The sequence below is a fragment of the Capronia coronata genome (assembly GCF_000585585.1).
Source record: "Capronia coronata CBS 617.96 chromosome Unknown acBCG-supercont1.8, whole genome shotgun sequence".
Lineage (NCBI taxonomy): Eukaryota > Fungi > Ascomycota > Eurotiomycetes > Chaetothyriales > Herpotrichiellaceae > Capronia > Capronia coronata.
In genome coordinates, this window is record NW_006912900.1 from 722,240 (window position 1) to 741,123 (window position 18,884).

The following is an 18,884-nucleotide window of genomic DNA, read 5'->3' on the forward strand; positions in this document are numbered from 1 at the left end:
GGTGCATTAGTGATTGAGGGCGGAGCAATCGAGTGCCTTAGAAGATGAAACGGGAAAGAGAAAGGCACCAGACACGCCAAAGAAAGGGATGCCTGAGGACTGATACAGTATCCCAACTCATAAGAGCAGCCAATCCGAGCAGAAGATATTATATTTTTTTCCTACAAGCTCCCTCGTACTGAGAGCTGAGAGAGTCGCTTAGTATGCATGTGCCGGCGACACCACTCTGCTTTAGCCCAAGCTCATCAGACTGACCTTTCCGTCCAGCATTGATTTGATCCCCAGGGAGGACTCACCATTGACCGCGCCCCATGTCGAACGAGAGGTGGAGCCACTGCACTATTCGATCTGATCATCGGCATCGACAGCGGTTCCGTTCTGGCCATCAAGGCTCCCGGCAACCTGGACTTCTTCCATCTTGGTATCCTTGGTGACGGTCTTCACTTCAGGTTCTGGGATGGGCTTGGACAACTCTTCACGCACCCAACTGTCTTCGACGGCATATTTGCGCTGGAATACTCTCGCCCATTTGCCGCCCCATGCCTTGAGCAAGTCTTCCTCTTCGGCACGGAGAGCATCGCTACTCTCCATCATCTCATCCTGGTTGCCGTCGCGGATGCTGCCAACCGCATCTTCGATGATGCTGAACAGATTCTTCATCGTCTCCATTTCGTGGGCCAATGCCTGCTGCAGCTCGTCCTTTCGGTCGTCGGCCAGACCGGGTTGCCGGATTGCACCGACAATACTTCTCACACGTCCCGCCACCTTTCTGGTTGTTAGGCTCACCAGTTCGTAGCACCATGTTTTCGCGAGCAGCGTGCCTCGAGCGACATGGTCAATGAGCGCCCACTCGAGGACGGTGGCAGGTGTCAAGATCTGATAGTTCAACAATTTGTCCAAGATCACGACTCCCACACCGGTCTGGTCTTTCCAATAGTCCATGACCGATGTGATGATTTGTTTCCTGCACGCAGAACTCGCGGAGCTGATCGCCATGAGACGCTCCTTGCAACGTTCAATGCAGGCCAGAGCGTGAGACAACGACTTCGACCCGATCCAGCATATCGACGTAACGAACGCATCCGTCGAAGCAAGGGCAGGGTCTGTCAGTCCCGAGGCCGCGGCGTCCTGCTCGATCTTTTCGAAAACTGGTGTGAACTCCTCGTTGCTGGCTTTGCGCCGTATCATCTGTGCAAGCTGTTGTCCTTCGGCTGAAAATGGAGTTGATTCGTCATTGTATTTGAAGTCGGGCTCATCCTTGTCTTTGGCTTCGGAGATCAAAGCCTGGTACGGTTCAGGCAAAGTGCCCTTGATCCGTTTCGAAAAGCTCAATCGGATTTCCTTGTCCAGGGCGTCGATGATGAACGCCTTCTTCGGGTGAACATCGGGCAAGTTGACATCGTCGACCCTTGAATTCGCTGTCAGATTTTGCATCGGTTTCTGGGGCACCAAGGAACGTTACTTACCATTCGGTCCATTTCCACGTAAACCCGAAATTACTCAAATGATGAGCAAACCAGTCCAAGAACCGCTGGGCAAGCTCCAGGTCCATTCTGTCCACATTCCTGTACAGGTATCGAATGGCTCTCCCCAAGCTGGGTGCGACAGCGGCCGGCGCAAGTTTGCAGGTCTCAGTTAGTACCGAGTGGAAGTAGACCAATTTATGCTCAGGGGCAGGCAGCTGCAATAACTGGGAGAAGGCTGCATCGACGATGACATCTTCCGGTTTCCAGGTAGGCTTGTCTCCTGTCACTTCGCGCAGCTTGTCGAAAGGCGTCGCTCGTTTGACGAAAGTGTCTGGAGCAAAGTAGCAATCCACGTCAGTGAGGAATTTCGCCGCAACCATTCTGTTGAAGTCTAGGACGTTGATGGTGTCAGACAATGCGTCTCGGATCAGCAGGGCGGCAGTGTCAGAGGCGGTGGGCACTGTCTCAATTTCCTGTTCGCCATAGACCGAGAAATAGACATCAGGGTAAATAGCGCGTGGACCAGTTTGGACGACCTGTGGCACTGTCACCTGCGGAAAAGAGTGTTTTTGGGCCGCCGTCAGAGCGTCTTCCTCTTCGGCAGATCGAGTGCCTTTCCACGGACGAGGCAAGCACGACAATTCCCAAGAGTTCTTAGCTTCTTCTTGCATGTGCTTTTGAAGCAGAGCGAGCGCGCTCTCGGAGCTCGTGGGACCACCAACTTCCGGGTTTGGGAACGGGTCGACAAGAGTCTCCAAAGGGTGGGCAGTCGACGCAATGATGTCGGTCTTCTCTAACAGAGAGCTTGCCTGAGTCTCGAAACCGCTTGCCGAGGAGGACATAATGTATGGAATGGTCATGAGGATGACTTTGACGAGCTCAAGACCCAACGACTGTCGCAATGTTAGCAAATGCTCCGTATCCTGTTGAGGAAGGCGTACATCTTCAGACGACTTCATTTGCAAGTCCGCTGCCCGGGAGAAAAGCTCTTCGAGTATGGTGAAAATCCCGTCACCCTCGAAGATACCCTGTAGGCAACCAAGAAAGCGGAGGTACAGCTTGACTTCACGCCATTCTCCTATGTCCAGTCGACGCTGGAGTGCTTCGCCAATCTTGCCCAAGACATCGACTGTCAGTTCAGGCTTCTGAGAGTTGCCGAGGAGGACAATGGCGGCGATGAAAGGGATCTTGAGAGGTTGTTCAACAGTACTTCTAGATCAGTCTCTTGCTTGTTATCGATGTGTCATTTCTCTTACAGATGCACCACAAGATCCACAAACCCGGACGTCAGATCATGATCGAAGTAGTTTTCCGCGAGGCTCTTCGCAATGGTCGCAACATCATCCTCTGCTCGTCGAACCGGCTGAAAAATGTCAGTCCTACTCTTGCACCCCAAGCCAACCTCCAGGCCACCACTTACGCTTTCTGCGATTGACAAGACTTGTTTGCGCACAGTCACAGCAAGGGGCTCTTCGTAGCGGCGGCGTTGAGGACGGCGATCCTCGTAATCATCATCTGACTGATTTAGTAACAAGCAACATTTGGACAGGGTAGCAAGAGTAGCAGACCTCTGTATCTTCTCTTCCGGTTGTTGAAGTGGCTTCCACCACCACCACCACCACCACCACCATCATCGCCTCCCCTTCCTCCTCCTCTGCTGCGCCGGCGGTCGTAATCAGCCATGAGGTCAAACGGCCGTACTGGTATGTATGGTAGGGATGGATAGGCGACAAAGACTCGCAGCAACACAACGGAGTCCGCTGTAGTAGCAAAAACGGAAACTGAACCCAGGTCAGGCGCGGTTTGTCATTTGAAACGTGAAACTTGACCTTTGACGCGCACCTCAGCTGGAGATCGCAGCCTCCAGCCTCGACACTCGCTTGGCAGGAGAAGCATTAGGAAAAGTGTTCGCACGTCACGTGCTGGCAGACCCAGAGCGCGCCGCTTTTATATCCAGTTGCTTCGCACCTCATCTTTAGACCTACTTCTCTACATACATGTATACTTACCCTCCTCCTACCTGCTTCTTACTCTTCTCCCTACCCTGCCCTTACTCCTTACCTAGGTACCTACATTCTGTCCTGACATAGTCCCAGCTCTATCACGGTCTTCCACAGTTATCGTACCTAGACCACGGCTCGGACTCTACTTATCTCTTAATAATAGCGGTTACGAGATTCTATTTCTTTTCTTCTCCTTGATAGTACGAGTGATCTCTATTATAAGAGATTGCCTTCCTACTTTCTACATTTCCTTGGAAGCGCCGCTCTACTGCTGCATCCCGCTCCGAAAAATGCAAGCCTTGAGATGACATGCAGACTGGACGAACATAGCAATGATGACGACGGTGACGACGGTGAAAATGACTCCCGAGTTAATCTACCGCCTCACAACACATCTTCTCCGAGCTGCGTTCAAAATTCTTTGACCCCCGTCTCGACCTTGAGGCCAACTTCTCCGAGATTGTCGATATATGTCTGACCCAGACATGCGGGGGTGTACACTCCGCCCGTCAACCGCCCGCTCTTATCCTCAAGTAGTGTCCTTGCCCCTTGCGCAACGAGTGCCGCCGTCACTAGAAGAAGATTGAAAGGTCAGAGGAGAATAGAGTGGGGACGATGCACGAGCAGGAGAAATGGTGAGCAGGTTCATGAGTTTTGTGTGTGCGTGTCATTTGGGCATGACGTACAGTAATACATGCTTCCAGTGTACAAAAGCTTCCCGAAGACTTGCTTGCTCATGCCGGCCTTGGGCTCGATGTCGGGGGTTGCAACCGCTCGAAACTCGATGCTTTCGTTGCGGGCCTTCTCCCTGTCCGGGCCTTCGCCGGGCTTGAAGAATTTCTTCAACAGACTCCGGAATGGAGGGAAAAGAATGAGGCCGGCACCAACGAGCACGCTATAGTGCATGAGAAAGGCTCCGATGACGCCGTGGCCGTACATGAACTCGCGATAGGTGAATCGGGGCCCGTAGAACTCTTTCTGCAGGTTCGACTCTTGCTTCGTCAAGCCCCAGGTCCGAAAGACAATGGCGGCGTTGGCTGGCCCAGTAACGCTGGTCGTCAGCGTACCCAGACCTGGCACGCGAGTGACTCCAGAAAGAGATGACAGAAGGGATTTTCGAGGGGCGGGATGGTCGTTCGGGACCGGGGACAGTGCGTACGGCTTCAGGGACTGGCGTATCGTCTTGAGCGAATACTGATCAAAGATATTCATCAGGGTTGTGACGGTGCCTCCAGATGGGATCGACCTGCCCATCATCAATCACTGCGGGTCTTGTTGATGAAAGTCCGATTCTGTGGACAACTTACTGAAGCTCGTGCAGTTCCAGGACGACATCGCAGATCTGAGAGAACATTGTTTTCCTCGCCTCGGCGGCCAAAGCCCAAGTCAAGAGATCGGATGGAGCGGATTCCATGGCGCACTGTGGAAACATGCACGCGCCGCTGGCCTTGGCCATAGCCTCGTACTTTTTGATCATGGACATGGTCCAAGGAACCTCCGGCGTGCAGTCGAAATAATGGGTGCCGGCCTCAGCACAAGCCTTGAACGCATGCTCTCCATAACGAGCATAAGGTCCCACGACAGCGATTAGGCAAAATGTCTTCCGTGCCAACACGCTCACTTCCTCACCGTTGAGCTGGCAAACTTCGATTTCTGGAGGTACGAGATCAGTCTGGAGACAATCTTGAACAAGTTCGAACCCTGTGTCGTACCTGGTTCGCTGTGACCCTGTGACAAGACTTTACATCGCTCAACAACTTTCTTGAGCTTGTCTGTCGAGCGCCCGCTGACTGCCCACTTCAGATGAGCTGGAAGATTGGCCGCGATGTGCTCGGCGACCAGTTGTCCGGAATACCCTGTTTGTCACGGTGAGTAGGCGGTATACATATCTTTTGGGGATCACCTACCGGTCGCTCCAAACACTACTAAATCATACTGACGACCATGATCCTTAATCGGCATGGTTGATCGGTTGGTTGATCGGTTGGTTGATTGGTTGCTCGCTTGACTGTCAGGATGGTTCAACTATCCGGCCCACTCTCGATATTCTGATTCCCCGAAGAGATGGACACAACGCAAAGGAGCTAAGTCGTTAGTCAACGCGGACGAGAAATCAACAAGGCGGTAGACCTACACTTCATTTTGTATCCTCGTAGCCTCGTCTACTTAGTGAAGATGAAGCTACCAACAACATCGTCGAGGACGGCACAATAGATTTCTTGGCCGGAGCATCTTTGGCCCGGGATCGGACAAATAGATTGTCCACTCGCCGGCGACCGTTCCCCGTCAGGAATTAGATGCACATACAGAGTCGTGCCCATGGTCAGATTCGGTCTTCCTCTCCAATTCACCACAGATATAAGGGGAAAAGGTTCCGGGCCATATATGGGTTTAAATAGAGTTTATAGAGAACTTGTTCTATCTATCTCGATAGGGCTAGGGCATGCATTATCCGAACCAGATTTCTGGCACGTGATCTTATCTGAGACCGATTGCACACGTCATGGCACTGATATCATTCCGCAGCGATATCCAAGCGTCCTCGTTGCGCACCACTGCACTGCACCATGCTCTGCAGCGCAGCTGCGATTGCTACTGCATTTGCGTCGCAAAAGACCTTCCAAGGGGAAAAAGGCATGACCAGTCTTGATCCGAGTCTATCGCCTTACAGCGGTAGGTGTTCAAGTTGGTGAGATGCTAAGACGTTGATCTTTCCTTTCGCAGTGCAGTGGAACGCGCCCGCATCTGACTCCGTCTCCGTCATGCGAAAGTGAAGTGTTCGCATGCAGGAGATTCAAGTTGCACGAAAGGTCCTTACGAGTATCCAAAAGAATGAGCAGCGCTTGTTCTTTGTTCTCGCCGTCAAACGAAACCAATCGGAGCCTCCATCTCCATCTCCATCTCCCTCGTACAGTGGATTGGAAATGACCCTGCACCACGAGTGTGCTGCCTTACTTGAAAGACCACGACGTGACCACTGGAATTGGAATTGGAATAATTGACACATTTCGGCCGAAAGATCTGTGTGGCGACGAGGGTTTCGGCCCCATGCAGTTCAGGAGAACACGCTCCAACAAGAGGCGGAACAGTTCTAGCCATCGGTGCTGTGGTGTAGTGTGGTGGTTGAACGCATGAGTTTTCAAGTTCTTGGAGACCTCCCCTGCAGCACCATTCTACAGGAGGGGGCGTCAAGAACTCTCGGGAAGATACTAGGACCTCGGTGGAAGTTCGAAGTGTGTCGGTCGCACATCCCGAGTCTTTCTTGAAGAGCTTCGAGGGAATGTACCAGAGTCCTCCCGGCGTGCTCTGCTCGCTTTTAAACGAGACGGTCAATCGGCGTGATGCCGGCCGTACCCTGGGTCGGTCCGTCTGTGGAAACCATCTTCTTCGTTCGAGGCGAGCTCCGCCCCGATTGGACCAACGACGAGCTCGACGCAACGTGCATCACGTGTCCTACTTTGGCAAGTACAATACATAGCCTGCTTTCACGGCTGGTCTCCTGCGCGACAGCTTCTCGGAGGACGGTGTTAGAAAAGTGGAATACGACGCCGAAGTCGACAGGCCATTCTACTCCACAACTATGTTTTCCTTTCCTCATGTGTGAATCCAAGACAGGGGAGGAAGATCAAGTGTTACAGTGAGAGCCATCGTCCTGCTCTACGAGCTGAAGCCAAATATATTGAAGTGACGAGACCTAGAAAGCCCCCCCATACCTACCATGAGGGCTCTACTAGGATTAAGCACGCACCCTAATCACAATTTAAAAATGGTTTAGGATAAGGGTCGCACCCAAGAGAGGCCCTCTTAGGCGGTCTGTGATTGAAATCGTCTAAAAGCCTCGTCCTCCTCGAGGTGTACGCAGTAGCAATATACGCACAGCTGTGTGCCGTCCGCTGCAGATTCGGAGCACAAACCCGTCTGCCCAATGCCTCAGCTCCCGAGTCAATTTCATTCCCACCCATTCGCGTGGTAGACACGATGACCCAATAACCAGAGCACACCTTCCCTGCCGGACCAGAAACGGTCGATTTTGTAGAACATCCAGCTCAACCCCGTTTTTGCAAGGTCACTCATGAGCCACCAGCCCCAGTGACGACCTGCATGCCAAAGCCGTCGGTTTTCCGTTCGTGACAGATATCCTCTTCACAGCAAAAAGATATCCATCTAGACACATGATGACTGAATGCTAGCTGTAGGAGTCTCCGATGCATGTTGCGTGGACGCCAATGAACCTGCATACAATGATGGACACATCAACGGACAAAATCCCTCTCGGCGTCACGTCGTTACATATTTGGGCAAGTCTTGAATCAATCAAGTCGAGCCATCATTTCCTCCTTGGAAAGTGGGGTGAAATTGTCCAGGTCGAGACCCTTGGCCGCAAGGAGCGGACGGGCATGGGGCGGGACAAGTTTCGAGTTGAGGTGAGGCGCAATCGATAGTTCTGGTTCACAAATTAGCCTCGATGATGCCAACAGTCAGATAGAGCCGAGCACGAACCATGTCGAGAGAAATCAAACAGAGGGGGTAACTCGCGTGGTGCTCCACCAGCATGACGCGAGTCGGGGAGGCGGGTATTGGGATCTCTCAGCTCATCGAAGAAGGGGTGGCACATGGCTTCGATGGCAGACAGTCGTTGAGTCGGGGTATATTCCAGGAGAGCAGAGATTAACTCGATCGCGTCGGGGGATGCCTTCCGAAAAACCTTATTAAACGGATGAGGCTTGATCTGGGGGAATTTGTGCTCCATATAATTTGGGTTCATGGTGCGAATTTGGTCCCTGGTCGGGGTCCCGAGGACTTTGATGATCTCGACAAGTTGATCTATGCCCGACTCTCCTGGGAACAATGGTTGACCCAACATCAGTTCGGCCATAACACAGCCCGTTGACCAAACATCTATGCAAGTCAGTCACAGTAACACGCGAGAAGTGGACGTCCAATGTACATACCGATCTTGGTAGTGTAATTTGTGGCACCAAAGATCAACTCCGGAGCGCGGTAGTAACGAGAGCAAATGTAGGAAACATTGGGCTCGTTCTCGACCAAGATCTTTGCGCTGCCGAAATCACACAACTTCAACACGCCCGTTGCCGGGTCAAGTAAGAGGTTCTGCGGTTTGATGTCTCGGTGACAGATTCCTTGTGAGTGGATGTAGGCCAGGGACCGGAAGAGCTGGTAGATATAGAGCTTGACCTCCAAAATGGGCATGGTTGTCTTCAGTTTGTTGAAGTAGCGGGAGGCGCGGTAGACTGTCTCTGGGACGTATTCGAGAACGAGATTGAGGTAAACTTCATCTTTCTGTACACCAGACCTGGTTAGCTGCCGTACGGGAGGGCGCTTGGGGGTTGGTCAGAGTATGCGTACCCGTTCTCCATTTGAGTAGTAGAATGCTTTCAACTCTACGATATTCGGATGTCGGACAATGCGCATGATCTGCAACTCACGGTTCTGCAAGTCATCAGTGGATGTTTTCGGGACACGAGGTGAACACGGAGACCCGGTTCGCTTACCTTGAACCGTTTGTCTTGTAGGACTCGCTTGATCGCCGCATCCTCCCCGCTAGGCGACAACTTTGTCTGAAACACTACACCAAAGGAACCGTTGCCCACGATCTTGCACTGTGTATATTGCATCTCTCTTGTCTCGCCCGTGAGGCCATCCTGCACCTTCTCTCGTACCACCTCTAAGAGCCATAGTCAGCGCGAATACCGCAGAACGCCACCAGCCGTGTGGTGGCACAAAGACAAAGAGAACACATACCGCCCATGCGCAAGCCAGAGAAGACTCCTCCAGGCCTATTTTGCGACATTGTCGAGTGCTAGGGGAGTGTGGGATCCACTTTGGCGACGGAGCGGTTGGGTTTGGAAGCAGCAAATCTGAGGAAAGGAGCGACGTAAAGAGCTGAAGGAGCGTTGGCAGAGGAGCCGGGGTGGACGGCGGGCGAGATCTCGAAACCGGGGACGACAAGGCTTGCGACGACCGCAGGAGGATTGGCGATGTCGAGACTCGAGGGAAAGAGATGGTCGAGGGTCGAGAGGGTGGAGGAGCAGGTGAGGGTTGGCGGAAGAAGCGCTAATTTCCCCACTTTGCGTAGGTGAGGCTTTCAGAAATGAGGTGTGGGCACCGGCGTAGCGATGATGAAACCGGGGAGATGAGGGCTGTTTGACGGCCGGCGGAGATGCAGAGCGTGCTGGTGCAGCCGGTCGGTCTGCGTACGGTGGACAAGTGAGAATGAGGAGTTGGTGGTAGATGGTGAGAGTAATAAGGATGAGGGATGGAAGTGTTGCGAGGTAGCGGTAGCGGTAGCAGTAGAAGCGGTAGGTCTACAAGGTTAAGTCGAAACAAGGTGGAAGAAGCAGGGACGAGGATGAAGGTGAAGAGACTCTGAGAGCAAGGGTGCTTTAATCCTCACTTGAAGGAGAATAGCATGAACACAACCCTGACTCTGTTTTGGCCTTGTTGTGGATGAAGGTTGAAGGGAAAGGGAAGTGCAGCGCAGCGCAGTTGCAGGATCTTTAAGGAATCATAAAAGGTAAAGAAAGGTATGTCCTAGTATCAATTAAGGTGCAGCTGGTAAGCAATAATAACCTGATGAATGGGCTCTGGGGCACTGCACCGGGGCAGGGTCACTGGAGAGAACCTTAGCGACCACCGCACCTCAGGTACCTGGGTACCTAATGAATACTGCTTGTTAGTATTGCAGGCTGAGGTAGCGACTACGATTGTTAGGCGGGCAAGGTACTTTAGGTAAGGTTAAAGATTGCTTTAGGCGTCATTGGGCCTGTTAGCGCACGCCTAAGGAGCCGTTGCAGCGCTGGCACAGGCATCAGGCGCAGTGTGCTGCAAAGAGCAGCCCGGGGGCAGGGCGGGGGCTTCGGAGACTTCAAGACAAAAAGCCCAGGACTTGTACTGTGCTCTGTACTAGGCTGGCTGCCGCGCTCTACTGCGAGCCACTCGCTGCTTCCACCCAGCACAGAGGAACTCAACAAATATCGACAATCTGAGACTTGGATTGTTCACAAATTCCGTTGCAGCAAACAACCAGACAAAGCCAAGGAGTAGATGTAGCACACTGCACAGTAATAGAGTCGAAGATCATCCTCCTTCGCAACAACCCCCCTTTCCCCTGACGAAGCACTCGACGCATGAGCATGGCTGACCACTCTCACGCCCCAGTTGTCCGCCAATCCCAGAAGCCGACTCTACAGCCAGGTCGGGGGGATCCAGTAAGGAGCTGGCAAAGGCATTTGAGTGACGGCAGCTTGCGAGGAGAAGCAGCAGACCTGCAGAAAAAAGTGAAGGCAAGGCACTAACTTAACTGGAGGAGACGGCAGGTCAGATGATGCCCCTCAAAGCCCGCACTGGTGCATGATGTCTCCATCATCAACTAAGAAAAAACCACACCGTGAACCTGGAAATCCATTCAGCGTTCAAGAGTCTGGCTTTAGGCTCGCCCGCTGAGAGGGTCAGGTCCACCACTGACTCCCGACCTCCCGTTGACAAGCAAACTGCTATCCAGGCCTTGCCAGCCTCTTGACCAGCCAGATCTCACCCATTTACGAGAGAAGAGCCCCCCTGGCCCCCTAGGGAAGCTCGGTGACATAGTGGTTTGGACCGTCTGCTAACTGCGAATGATAATTGCCCCTGCACAAGAAGTCTTCCTCCACGTGCTCCTCTCACTTTCTGATGGCCATGACCAATTGGAGGCCCGACGCCTGTGCCTCGACCATGACTTGCAGTCTTCCTAGTCGGCGACCTTGTCCTTGTGGCGCGAAGCTCAGAACGTGTCAGTGTTGCCGAAGAGCTCCATGCATCTGAGAGTTGGGCACGGGAGCACCGCTTGTGCTGCCAAAGTCGGAGATGCAGCCTGACAGCCTGCCACACACATTTGGGAGACTGACGGGCCGGACGCCTGGCGACTCTCAGTCAAGGCCACAGGCATAGCACGGGCAACATACCATTTACTATTAGCAGCCGTATACGGCTGCATGGATCCGGCGGGTCGCCTCAGACGACCAGTAGCCATACACACAAAGCAATTCTCAGGACGGGGATGCCAACAACGTCATCCAGCGTCCGCTAAAGGGCTTTCGGAAGCTGAGGTGCGAGAAGATCAAGAGTCCCAACAACCAACCGTCGAAGCGAGGAGGCAAGAATTAGTGCGGATGGAGTACTACTCCATGACGCTCCATCCCAGGACCAAACCTTAAGGGGTCAAGCCAAGTGGCGGGCACGAGTCATCTTGATCCAAGGGTGGATTCAATAATACAGAGTACAGAGGTACAGAGTACGTACCTAACAGAGTCCGAGGTGTTCAACCCGCAAAGATAGGCCAGGAACGAGGGCGATTCGCAACTTTGGAACTGTCGCCCGGAACGGCGAGCGAGGCACGCCCGCACTACACCGCAACCGACTCGGGCAACAGTCAAAGATCCAGCAATTGATGATGCCTCATCCATTTCAGATCAGACCTCCGCCACCGTATGGCTTTCAGCATGGTGCAGCTCCAGCGAGTCGCCCAGGATGCGATGCCTGACGTCCCGAGACTCGCACCACGAAATTATCATCCACGAAACAGCAATCTGCGGCCGCGTGCCAGAGGCAGTTGTCGGGTTGACCAAAGGGCCACCAGCCATGAGAACCCTCCACTCACACACACACACCGCGCTCGCTCTCAACCATCCTCTATTTTAATTGCAAGCCTGGGAGGAGTTTGTGTTGCACAGGTGACCCATTTTGTCGATCTCTTGATCCATCCATGTTACTATTATTATTATTACCGACTACCATTATTGTTGTTGTTGTTGTTGACCGTCAAATCAATCAGGACGACCGTCAACAAGAAAATCATACCTACAAAGGCATTCCCCAAGAGGAAAATGTGTTCGCCGCCATCTCGCAAAGTGTCGTTACTGAATCCCAAGACTCCAAAGAAGCGGGCATGAAACATTATCGAAGCTAGATCAGTTGTTCAATGCACCTTTTCTGGTCGTGTGCGCCATTGGCGAGCTTGGAATCTGCAATCTTCACTTTTGGGCGCAACAAAAGACACATGTGGTGCGACTCGGACGGGGTTTAGCCTTCTAGCTTCTCGCCTCACCTTAATGAATGAAGCTACAGGTCCAGCGACAGTTTGTGTTGACTTTTAGCCCCCATTCCATCATGAGAAGCGCCCGATTCGACCAAGTCCGACAAGGTACAGTATTCTAGCATTCGATGTGCGACTGGTATGTGAGGCTTGTATGGACCACCGGAGGAGCTTGCTTTGCCCTCTGTTGGCGAGGCTGTCGAGTGTCTATCCTTCCCTCAACAGTTCTGCCTGAGGAAATTTGATATGCCCCTGTCTTTTCGAGATGTATGAGTTTACCTGCTACATCCTTCTTCCCAACAATGCAGGCCCCCTTCCCCGTCTGATGCCTGTCTGTTGGCTCGCCGACCACCCTACGCATGCTACCACCACTACATGACCAGCTGCACAAGGAGTCGAACAGAAAAGGCCCCTTATTAGAAAAGCAGCTGGCTGGCCAAACAACCTTCCTTTGCCCGCTCATGCGAGAGCACTGATCCGGCCACGGGCCTCACAATAAGCTGCCCTATTCCATTTACGCATACATCAACATAACATCCCTGCAAGGCCGGCTGCATTACGGGCACAAGGTCATGCATGGCCTCCCCCCTCTGCTGATGGGCCTGTTGGAACGCTCATCCATGTGTGTCGCTGCTGTCGCGAATTGCAAAGCCTTCGCTGCGGACCATTATCAGCCACGGGCGAGAAACAGCTCAGCATCGTCTCCTCCCTCTTCGACTCTACTAGCTAGGCGATGCATCGCTCGAGAGGCCGCGCGGGTCATCTCCCGTGGGCGTCAAATCATATGTTCACCTGTCGATGCGAGGCGGTGTGAATTTCGGAATTCGTCGTCTGCTGGGCCACAGCGAACACATTACTGGTGAAAAGGAGTGCACGATCTAGATCGACAAGACAAGAATTGAACGCAGGCTCACACGACCAGACCTAGTCATTTGGGTTCAAGCTGTTCGTACAAGCCTTCTATTACTATGCAGTGTGTCAGATCTCCATGACCGAATCCATTCCAGGTACGGCTTGGGGATCTTGCGCCACCAGAATTCGTCATGAATCCATGTACAGAATGGAGGCACAGGCATACTCCTCCATACTGATTTGAATGCCCAGCTCGATCATCCTTTTTGTTCCCCAAGGTATGCCAAAGACGTCACAACCAAAAAGTCAAAACGCCTGCAGAGGGCACCGGTATTGGATGACTGTCACCGGCCAGAGCAAGCAGTCACGACTCTTTTCCCAACGGAGGTTTTGGTCTCAGGCTTGCTCAGGAGTGAAGAGGGTAGTAAAACACATGTCGAATAATGTGCCTGATGGAGATGCTGTCGTAGCCGCCGCCGCCAGACATCTCGTCTGGACCCATGCGTTGGGCAGCACTAGCATCAACTGCACAAGCATGATAGCTTAAATAGGGGGAGGGAGCTGGTTTGAGGTATCGGCCCGCTCAGCGATCTCCTGCAATTCTTCTGGAGCGCCTTCCAGCGAGACTGCAAGACCGAGCTTGTGAGTGTTCTGTAGCGCAGGTCAGTAACGATGCTCAAGGAGGTTTGGCAGATCAACCACTCACCTTCCACTGGTCAATCTCGGCGGCGAATGTCAACGTCACCGGCGGTGCAACTCGCTTTTCGAGGACGACACCAAACTTGCCGGCGCTGTCAACCTGCGCGCGGTAGACGGACGTAGCGAAGTTGTACTTGACCCCAACCGTGGTAGTGCCTTCACGACGAATGCCACCAAACATGCCAGCACCCATGCCGGGAGCGAACTGCAGTTGGCAGTCGACGCCGGCTTCCACCTTGTCGGTCAACTTCCGGTAGTATGATGCTCCCAATGACCCTTGCGCAAGATATTGAGCGCTGGCAATCCAGTCCGTTCCCTTGTATCGGGCACAGTAAGACATCGCCGTCTCCGGTTTGGCATTGAGCGCGGCTCTTTGCCAGACGCCCTCGAGACCCAACGCGATTCTCGGTGTCACCGATTGCAGATAGCTTCCAATAACGATGCCAGTCAGCCCACCCTCGAGGACGGAAGGGCTTATGGTCTTGAGCGATGCCGAGAAATCTTCACCGGTATACTCGTTTTCAAACTGCACCATTGCCTGCGCCTGACGAGGATCGATCGAGGTCTGCGTCTTGGTCACGAATCGGGGACTCCATCTCAGGTTGCCCCACGCCGTCAGTGACTTGTCGCTGGAGTATGCGGCTTGCATGAAGACCTTGTTCGCAGGTTAGTCAATGCTTCGATGAAAGAGACAGAATGACAAGGCATTACATTTGAGGTTCCATACAAGGCCATCAACTGCCAGGGCGGGAGAGCTTGCGATCCCATTGCGAATCCATGCTGTAGCCGAAACAAAGGAGACACGCTGAAGATTTTCTGGAGGTCACAACGCAGGCCGGAGAACATAAAATTAGATAGGAGGACATCTTTCTGCACTTCGCGCGCTATGTTATCGACGGTGCCCGGGTTCTCGAGACCCAGAAGTTTCCTTCGCTCTTGTAGGCTCGAGTAGGTGTCTGATAGGGCTGCAGAGATGGCATTGTCGGCCAGAAAGGCCAGCGGAGATGACGACGATTTCTCCTCTATCAACGCCATGATCTCAATACTTGATGTAAATGTTTTGGAAGTAGGTGCCCAGTCCGATTGTCACCTCCCGCGGACAAGATGACGGCGACGGTTGAGGAGATGGAGGAGAAGGGATGAGGAGCTGGTGATGAGCTCTCGTGATATTCCTAGGTAGGGTATTGAGAGATTGCTGGCTTCAAGTCGTCGTAGTAGAGCTCGACTTTTTGCTGCGCAGGGAAATCTGAGGAGCGAAGCTGCCAAGCGACTCTCTTGTCCAAGAAGCCAATCAACGGGCGACATACCGTCTGACGGTCATATATTCGGCATTTAATACCAAAATGCCGACTATCTGCGAATAATGGCTGTGTCAGACGGCATCTTTGTCCTTCCCCGGTCTTTTATCGTCCTCTACCAACGTCGCTCGTTGACCAATGCCACGGACAAATCAATGCTCGGCCATTGGCAGGGAATTGCAATTGATCTTCCAAAAGAAAGCCATATATCTCCTCTGTTGACCTCCTTATCTTGTCAACAGACAGACGCAATGACGAGATTGTGTTCGTGACGAAGCCTCTACCGGCAGACAAACGAGTCGACGATTATATTGAGCTTTCCTTTTGCCCGTTCGGGTGCTAGGCTCACCCCGGATTCCCGCCTTCCATATCTACGTACTCCAGTTCAGCCTGTTGTCTGTTTCGAGAGTCGTCAATCCAACCTGGTCATCAGTCGTCCAACACCATGGATACTCTGTTGACCGCCGAGTCCGCGGTGAAATCGCCTCGGTATAGACGCAAGTCCAGCACATACGTGGACGCCATCCACGACCTTCCCGACAAGAGCGAGCTGGCGCCTGCCCAGCTATACAGTACCGAATCTGGACGTCTGTTTCATTCTGGTCGGATCGCCATTGCTACCGTAGGGTTGCCCGCCCGGGGCAAGACACATATTTCCGTGGCACTGGCTCGATATCTCCGGTGGCTCGGGGTCAAGACCCGGATCTTTCATCTCGGGGACTATCGAAGAGCCATCGTCGGTCCGGGCGGGGACGTCCCCGACGACTACTTCTTTGTCAACGCCTCGGCCTCGTCGGTCCTGTTGCGGCAGAAGATCTTGAAGAAATGCAGAGAGGACATCTACCACTTCCTCAACCATGAGAACGGACAGATCGCCATCTACGATGCAGTCAACCCCCTCTCGGCGGGGCGAAGATCTCTGGCCAAAGAATTTGCCAAACACGACATCAAAACCCTGTTCATCGAATCCAGCTGCGACGACCAGCGGATCATCGAAGAGAACGTCCGCAGTGTTAAGATCTCCTCGCCGGACTATGTGGGATGGTCGGAGGCGGATGCCGTCAAACATTATCTGAGCAGGATCGCAGCCAAGATCCCGCATTTTGAGACCATGGAGGAACAAGACCTGGATTGGATCAAGATGATCAATGCCGGCCAGAGACTGGTGGTCAACAATACCAGCTTCGGCTACCTCTCGCACCGAATCGTCTTTTACTTGTTGAATCTGCATATCAAGTCTCGACACACGTACTTTGCACGTGCAGGCACGACGCCGGAGGAGGAGTCCTTCAAAGCAGACGCCTCGTTGTCCCCACAAGGAAGAGACTATGCCAGAAAGATGACGGCCACGTTGCTGAATCACCGGGAAGAGGAGAGGAAAGCTATTCATGAAAAGGGCGGGACCGAAACTCCACTGAAGCCACTTATCGTGTGGACTTCGACCCGGCGGAGGACGGTGGAAACGGCCGCCTTCTTGGAATCAAAGGGATTCAAAGTCAGGCAGCGGTCTCAAATGAGTCAGCTGAATCCCGGCGTGTGCGAGAAGAAGTCGGAGCGCAGGATCCGTCAAGAGTATCCCGAAGAAGTCTTGAAGCATGAGCTAGACCCATACCACCACAGGTTTCCCAGGGCTGAGGTATGTTCTCTAATATAATCCTTGACGTGGACGACGCGAGCTGGCTGAACTGAACTGACTTTTCACCAGTCATACCACGACGTCGCTGTGCGCCTGGAACCGGTGATCCTCGAGTTGGAAAGAGAGCAGAACGATCTCCTCATCATCGCCCACGAAAGTGTGCTTCGTGTGCTATATGGGTATCTGATGGCGTGCAATGCCGCCGACATTCCCTTCTTGTCCTTCCCCCGAGATGAGATCATCGAGGTAAGCCGGAGTGGACTGTGATGCACCAGCCAAATCAATACTGACAGTCCTTCAGATCATTCCTGCGAGCTATAACAACGAGGCCAAACGCATCAAAATCCCTGATCTCCCGCCTGAGATCATCCCCGCGTCACCCGAAGGCATCCAAGCACCTGCTCCGCCCAGCGGGTTCGCCACCCCCATCCCCGGCCTCGGAAGCGGATTGGCAAGTCCTCTCGGTCCTGGTCGAGGGTCTGGGACGCCCGAGCCATCGGCATCTGGATATAAGACACCAGAAGACTCGGAGAACCTGTCTATCCGGATGCACGATGTGGTGTGAGATTGATCGGACGGCCACGCTCTTCTTGTCTCGTGGTACTCGGGCCCTTTGACGACGACGATACGCACACGTATTGCTGGGGACTTGATCTTTTCGGCTGCCTTTCAGACATGATGTTGACGGGTGGCTCTATATCTCGATGATGGCTGCACGGTGCTGCTGTGGTGCAAATATTGTTTTTGCTGTTGCTTGTAGTAGTAGTCCATAGTGCTTTTGTCACAAAGAGGCCTCGTTTCTCAGCCACCGTGCAGAGTAGACACGAATAGGATGTTATCCCGATTCTGAAGTTCATATTTATCCTCGCCCTCGAGCTCCCAATCCGAGTCGTTGATCAGGACGAGAATGCCAGGTCGTCTAAGAACGAAAGAGAGTGGGTTAGTTGTTAGGCTGTCTTTTGGACTCGGGGCTTCGACAGATACATGAATGTGTGTGGAAGCATAGGTGAAAATGAAAATGACATACACTGCACCATCCAGTACGAAGAGTTCCTTACGAGAATCTTTCATCAGCTGCTCGCAGATGTATTTGACCAGGTAGCCCACCGTCAGCGGGTTTCCGTTATCGGCGGTGCGGGAAAGTGTTAGTTCGTGTTTGTTGATGTTGTCGAAGAGCATTTCGAGGCCGCCGCTTTTTTGTTTGGCAAATCAGCCCGTCAGAGTCGGTGGTAAAGAGGGCATTACTTACGTGAACTCGACTGTGATTGTAAGGGTGTCTGTCATGTTGACGATGTCTCTGCGCGACGGTTCTCTTGAAAGATATGGTCCGTAGGTAGATAGATATGGCTTCGACAGGGTCAACACGCCTCGCCGAGTAATATAGTGAGAGTTGTGTGTGGGCACCTTTGGTCCGACAGGATCGTGGACAAGGATAGGGAAAGAGGGGATTTGGTCAGCTGCCAGCGTGAGGGCGCAGGGGAAAGGGGAAAGTGCTTGGTTATTGCAGAACCAACTTGAACTGCCATTGACTGTGTAGATGTAAGGGTGAGAAGACAAGGCTGATGCAGTGTGGCAGGAGAATCACAGCCACATGATCACGTGACAACGGTGGAGTACTAGTCCTCCTCTGTAGGTCCTCAACGCGGAGATCAAGTTGCCTATTTTATTCATCGGTCAAGTCGGCTTCACGCTTCACTCTTTCTCATTCCTACCATCTACTCACCACTATCACAAACTTGAGAACTCGCAGCAACCAAGCAACTGAACGATCGCCTCATTTTCGCAGACGCCCACCTTCAACCAACGTCTGTTCTCCTCCATCTGCATCTTCGAAATACC

General features: G+C 52.9%; 6 protein-coding genes across 6 annotated transcripts; 1 reads left to right on the forward strand and 5 right to left on the reverse strand.

Annotated features, from left to right (window-relative positions):
- Positions 1-339: 339 nt before the first annotated feature.
- A1O1_08507 (uncharacterized protein) lies at positions 340-3,149 on the reverse strand (the record flags this gene model as incomplete). The annotated part of the gene is made up of 6 exons (XM_007729367.1): positions 340-1,408; positions 1,467-2,359; positions 2,408-2,675; positions 2,723-2,829; positions 2,887-2,981; positions 3,035-3,149. 6 exons carry the CDS (start codon positions 3,147-3,149, stop codon positions 340-342), a joined length of 2,547 nt encoding a protein of 848 aa, XP_007727557.1.
- Positions 3,150-3,880: 731 nt separating this feature from the next.
- Positions 3,881-5,431, reverse strand: A1O1_08508 (uncharacterized protein; the record flags this gene model as incomplete). Its single annotated transcript, XM_007729368.1, has 5 exons — positions 3,881-4,041; positions 4,156-4,715; positions 4,777-5,122; positions 5,182-5,325; positions 5,377-5,431. The coding sequence occupies 5 exons, from the start codon at positions 5,429-5,431 to the stop codon at positions 3,881-3,883; spliced, it is 1,266 nt and encodes a 421-aa protein (XP_007727558.1).
- A 2,348-nt stretch (positions 5,432-7,779) lies between these two features.
- A1O1_08509 (CMGC/GSK protein kinase) lies at positions 7,780-9,281 on the reverse strand (the record flags this gene model as incomplete). The annotated part of the gene is made up of 6 exons (XM_007729369.1): positions 7,780-7,913; positions 7,970-8,368; positions 8,422-8,770; positions 8,837-8,920; positions 8,983-9,155; positions 9,233-9,281. The coding sequence occupies 6 exons, from the start codon at positions 9,279-9,281 to the stop codon at positions 7,780-7,782; spliced, it is 1,188 nt and encodes a 395-aa protein (XP_007727559.1).
- Positions 9,282-13,955: 4,674 nt separating this feature from the next.
- Positions 13,956-15,146, reverse strand: A1O1_08510 (mitochondrial import receptor subunit TOM40; the record flags this gene model as incomplete). Its single annotated transcript, XM_007729370.1, has 3 exons — positions 13,956-14,063; positions 14,119-14,766; positions 14,823-15,146. The coding sequence occupies 3 exons, from the start codon at positions 15,144-15,146 to the stop codon at positions 13,956-13,958; spliced, it is 1,080 nt and encodes a 359-aa protein (XP_007727560.1).
- A 708-nt stretch (positions 15,147-15,854) lies between these two features.
- On the forward strand, positions 15,855-17,610 carry A1O1_08511 (elongator complex protein 2; the record flags this gene model as incomplete). The annotated part of the gene is made up of 3 exons (XM_007729371.1): positions 15,855-17,045; positions 17,115-17,291; positions 17,347-17,610. The coding sequence occupies 3 exons, from the start codon at positions 15,855-15,857 to the stop codon at positions 17,608-17,610; spliced, it is 1,632 nt and encodes a 543-aa protein (XP_007727561.1).
- A 236-nt stretch (positions 17,611-17,846) lies between these two features.
- A1O1_08512 (ubiquitin-like modifier 1) lies at positions 17,847-18,329 on the reverse strand (the record flags this gene model as incomplete). The annotated part of the gene is made up of 3 exons (XM_007729372.1): positions 17,847-17,964; positions 18,073-18,237; positions 18,295-18,329. 3 exons carry the CDS (start codon positions 18,327-18,329, stop codon positions 17,847-17,849), a joined length of 318 nt encoding a protein of 105 aa, XP_007727562.1.
- Between the last annotated feature and the right edge of the window lie 555 nt (positions 18,330-18,884).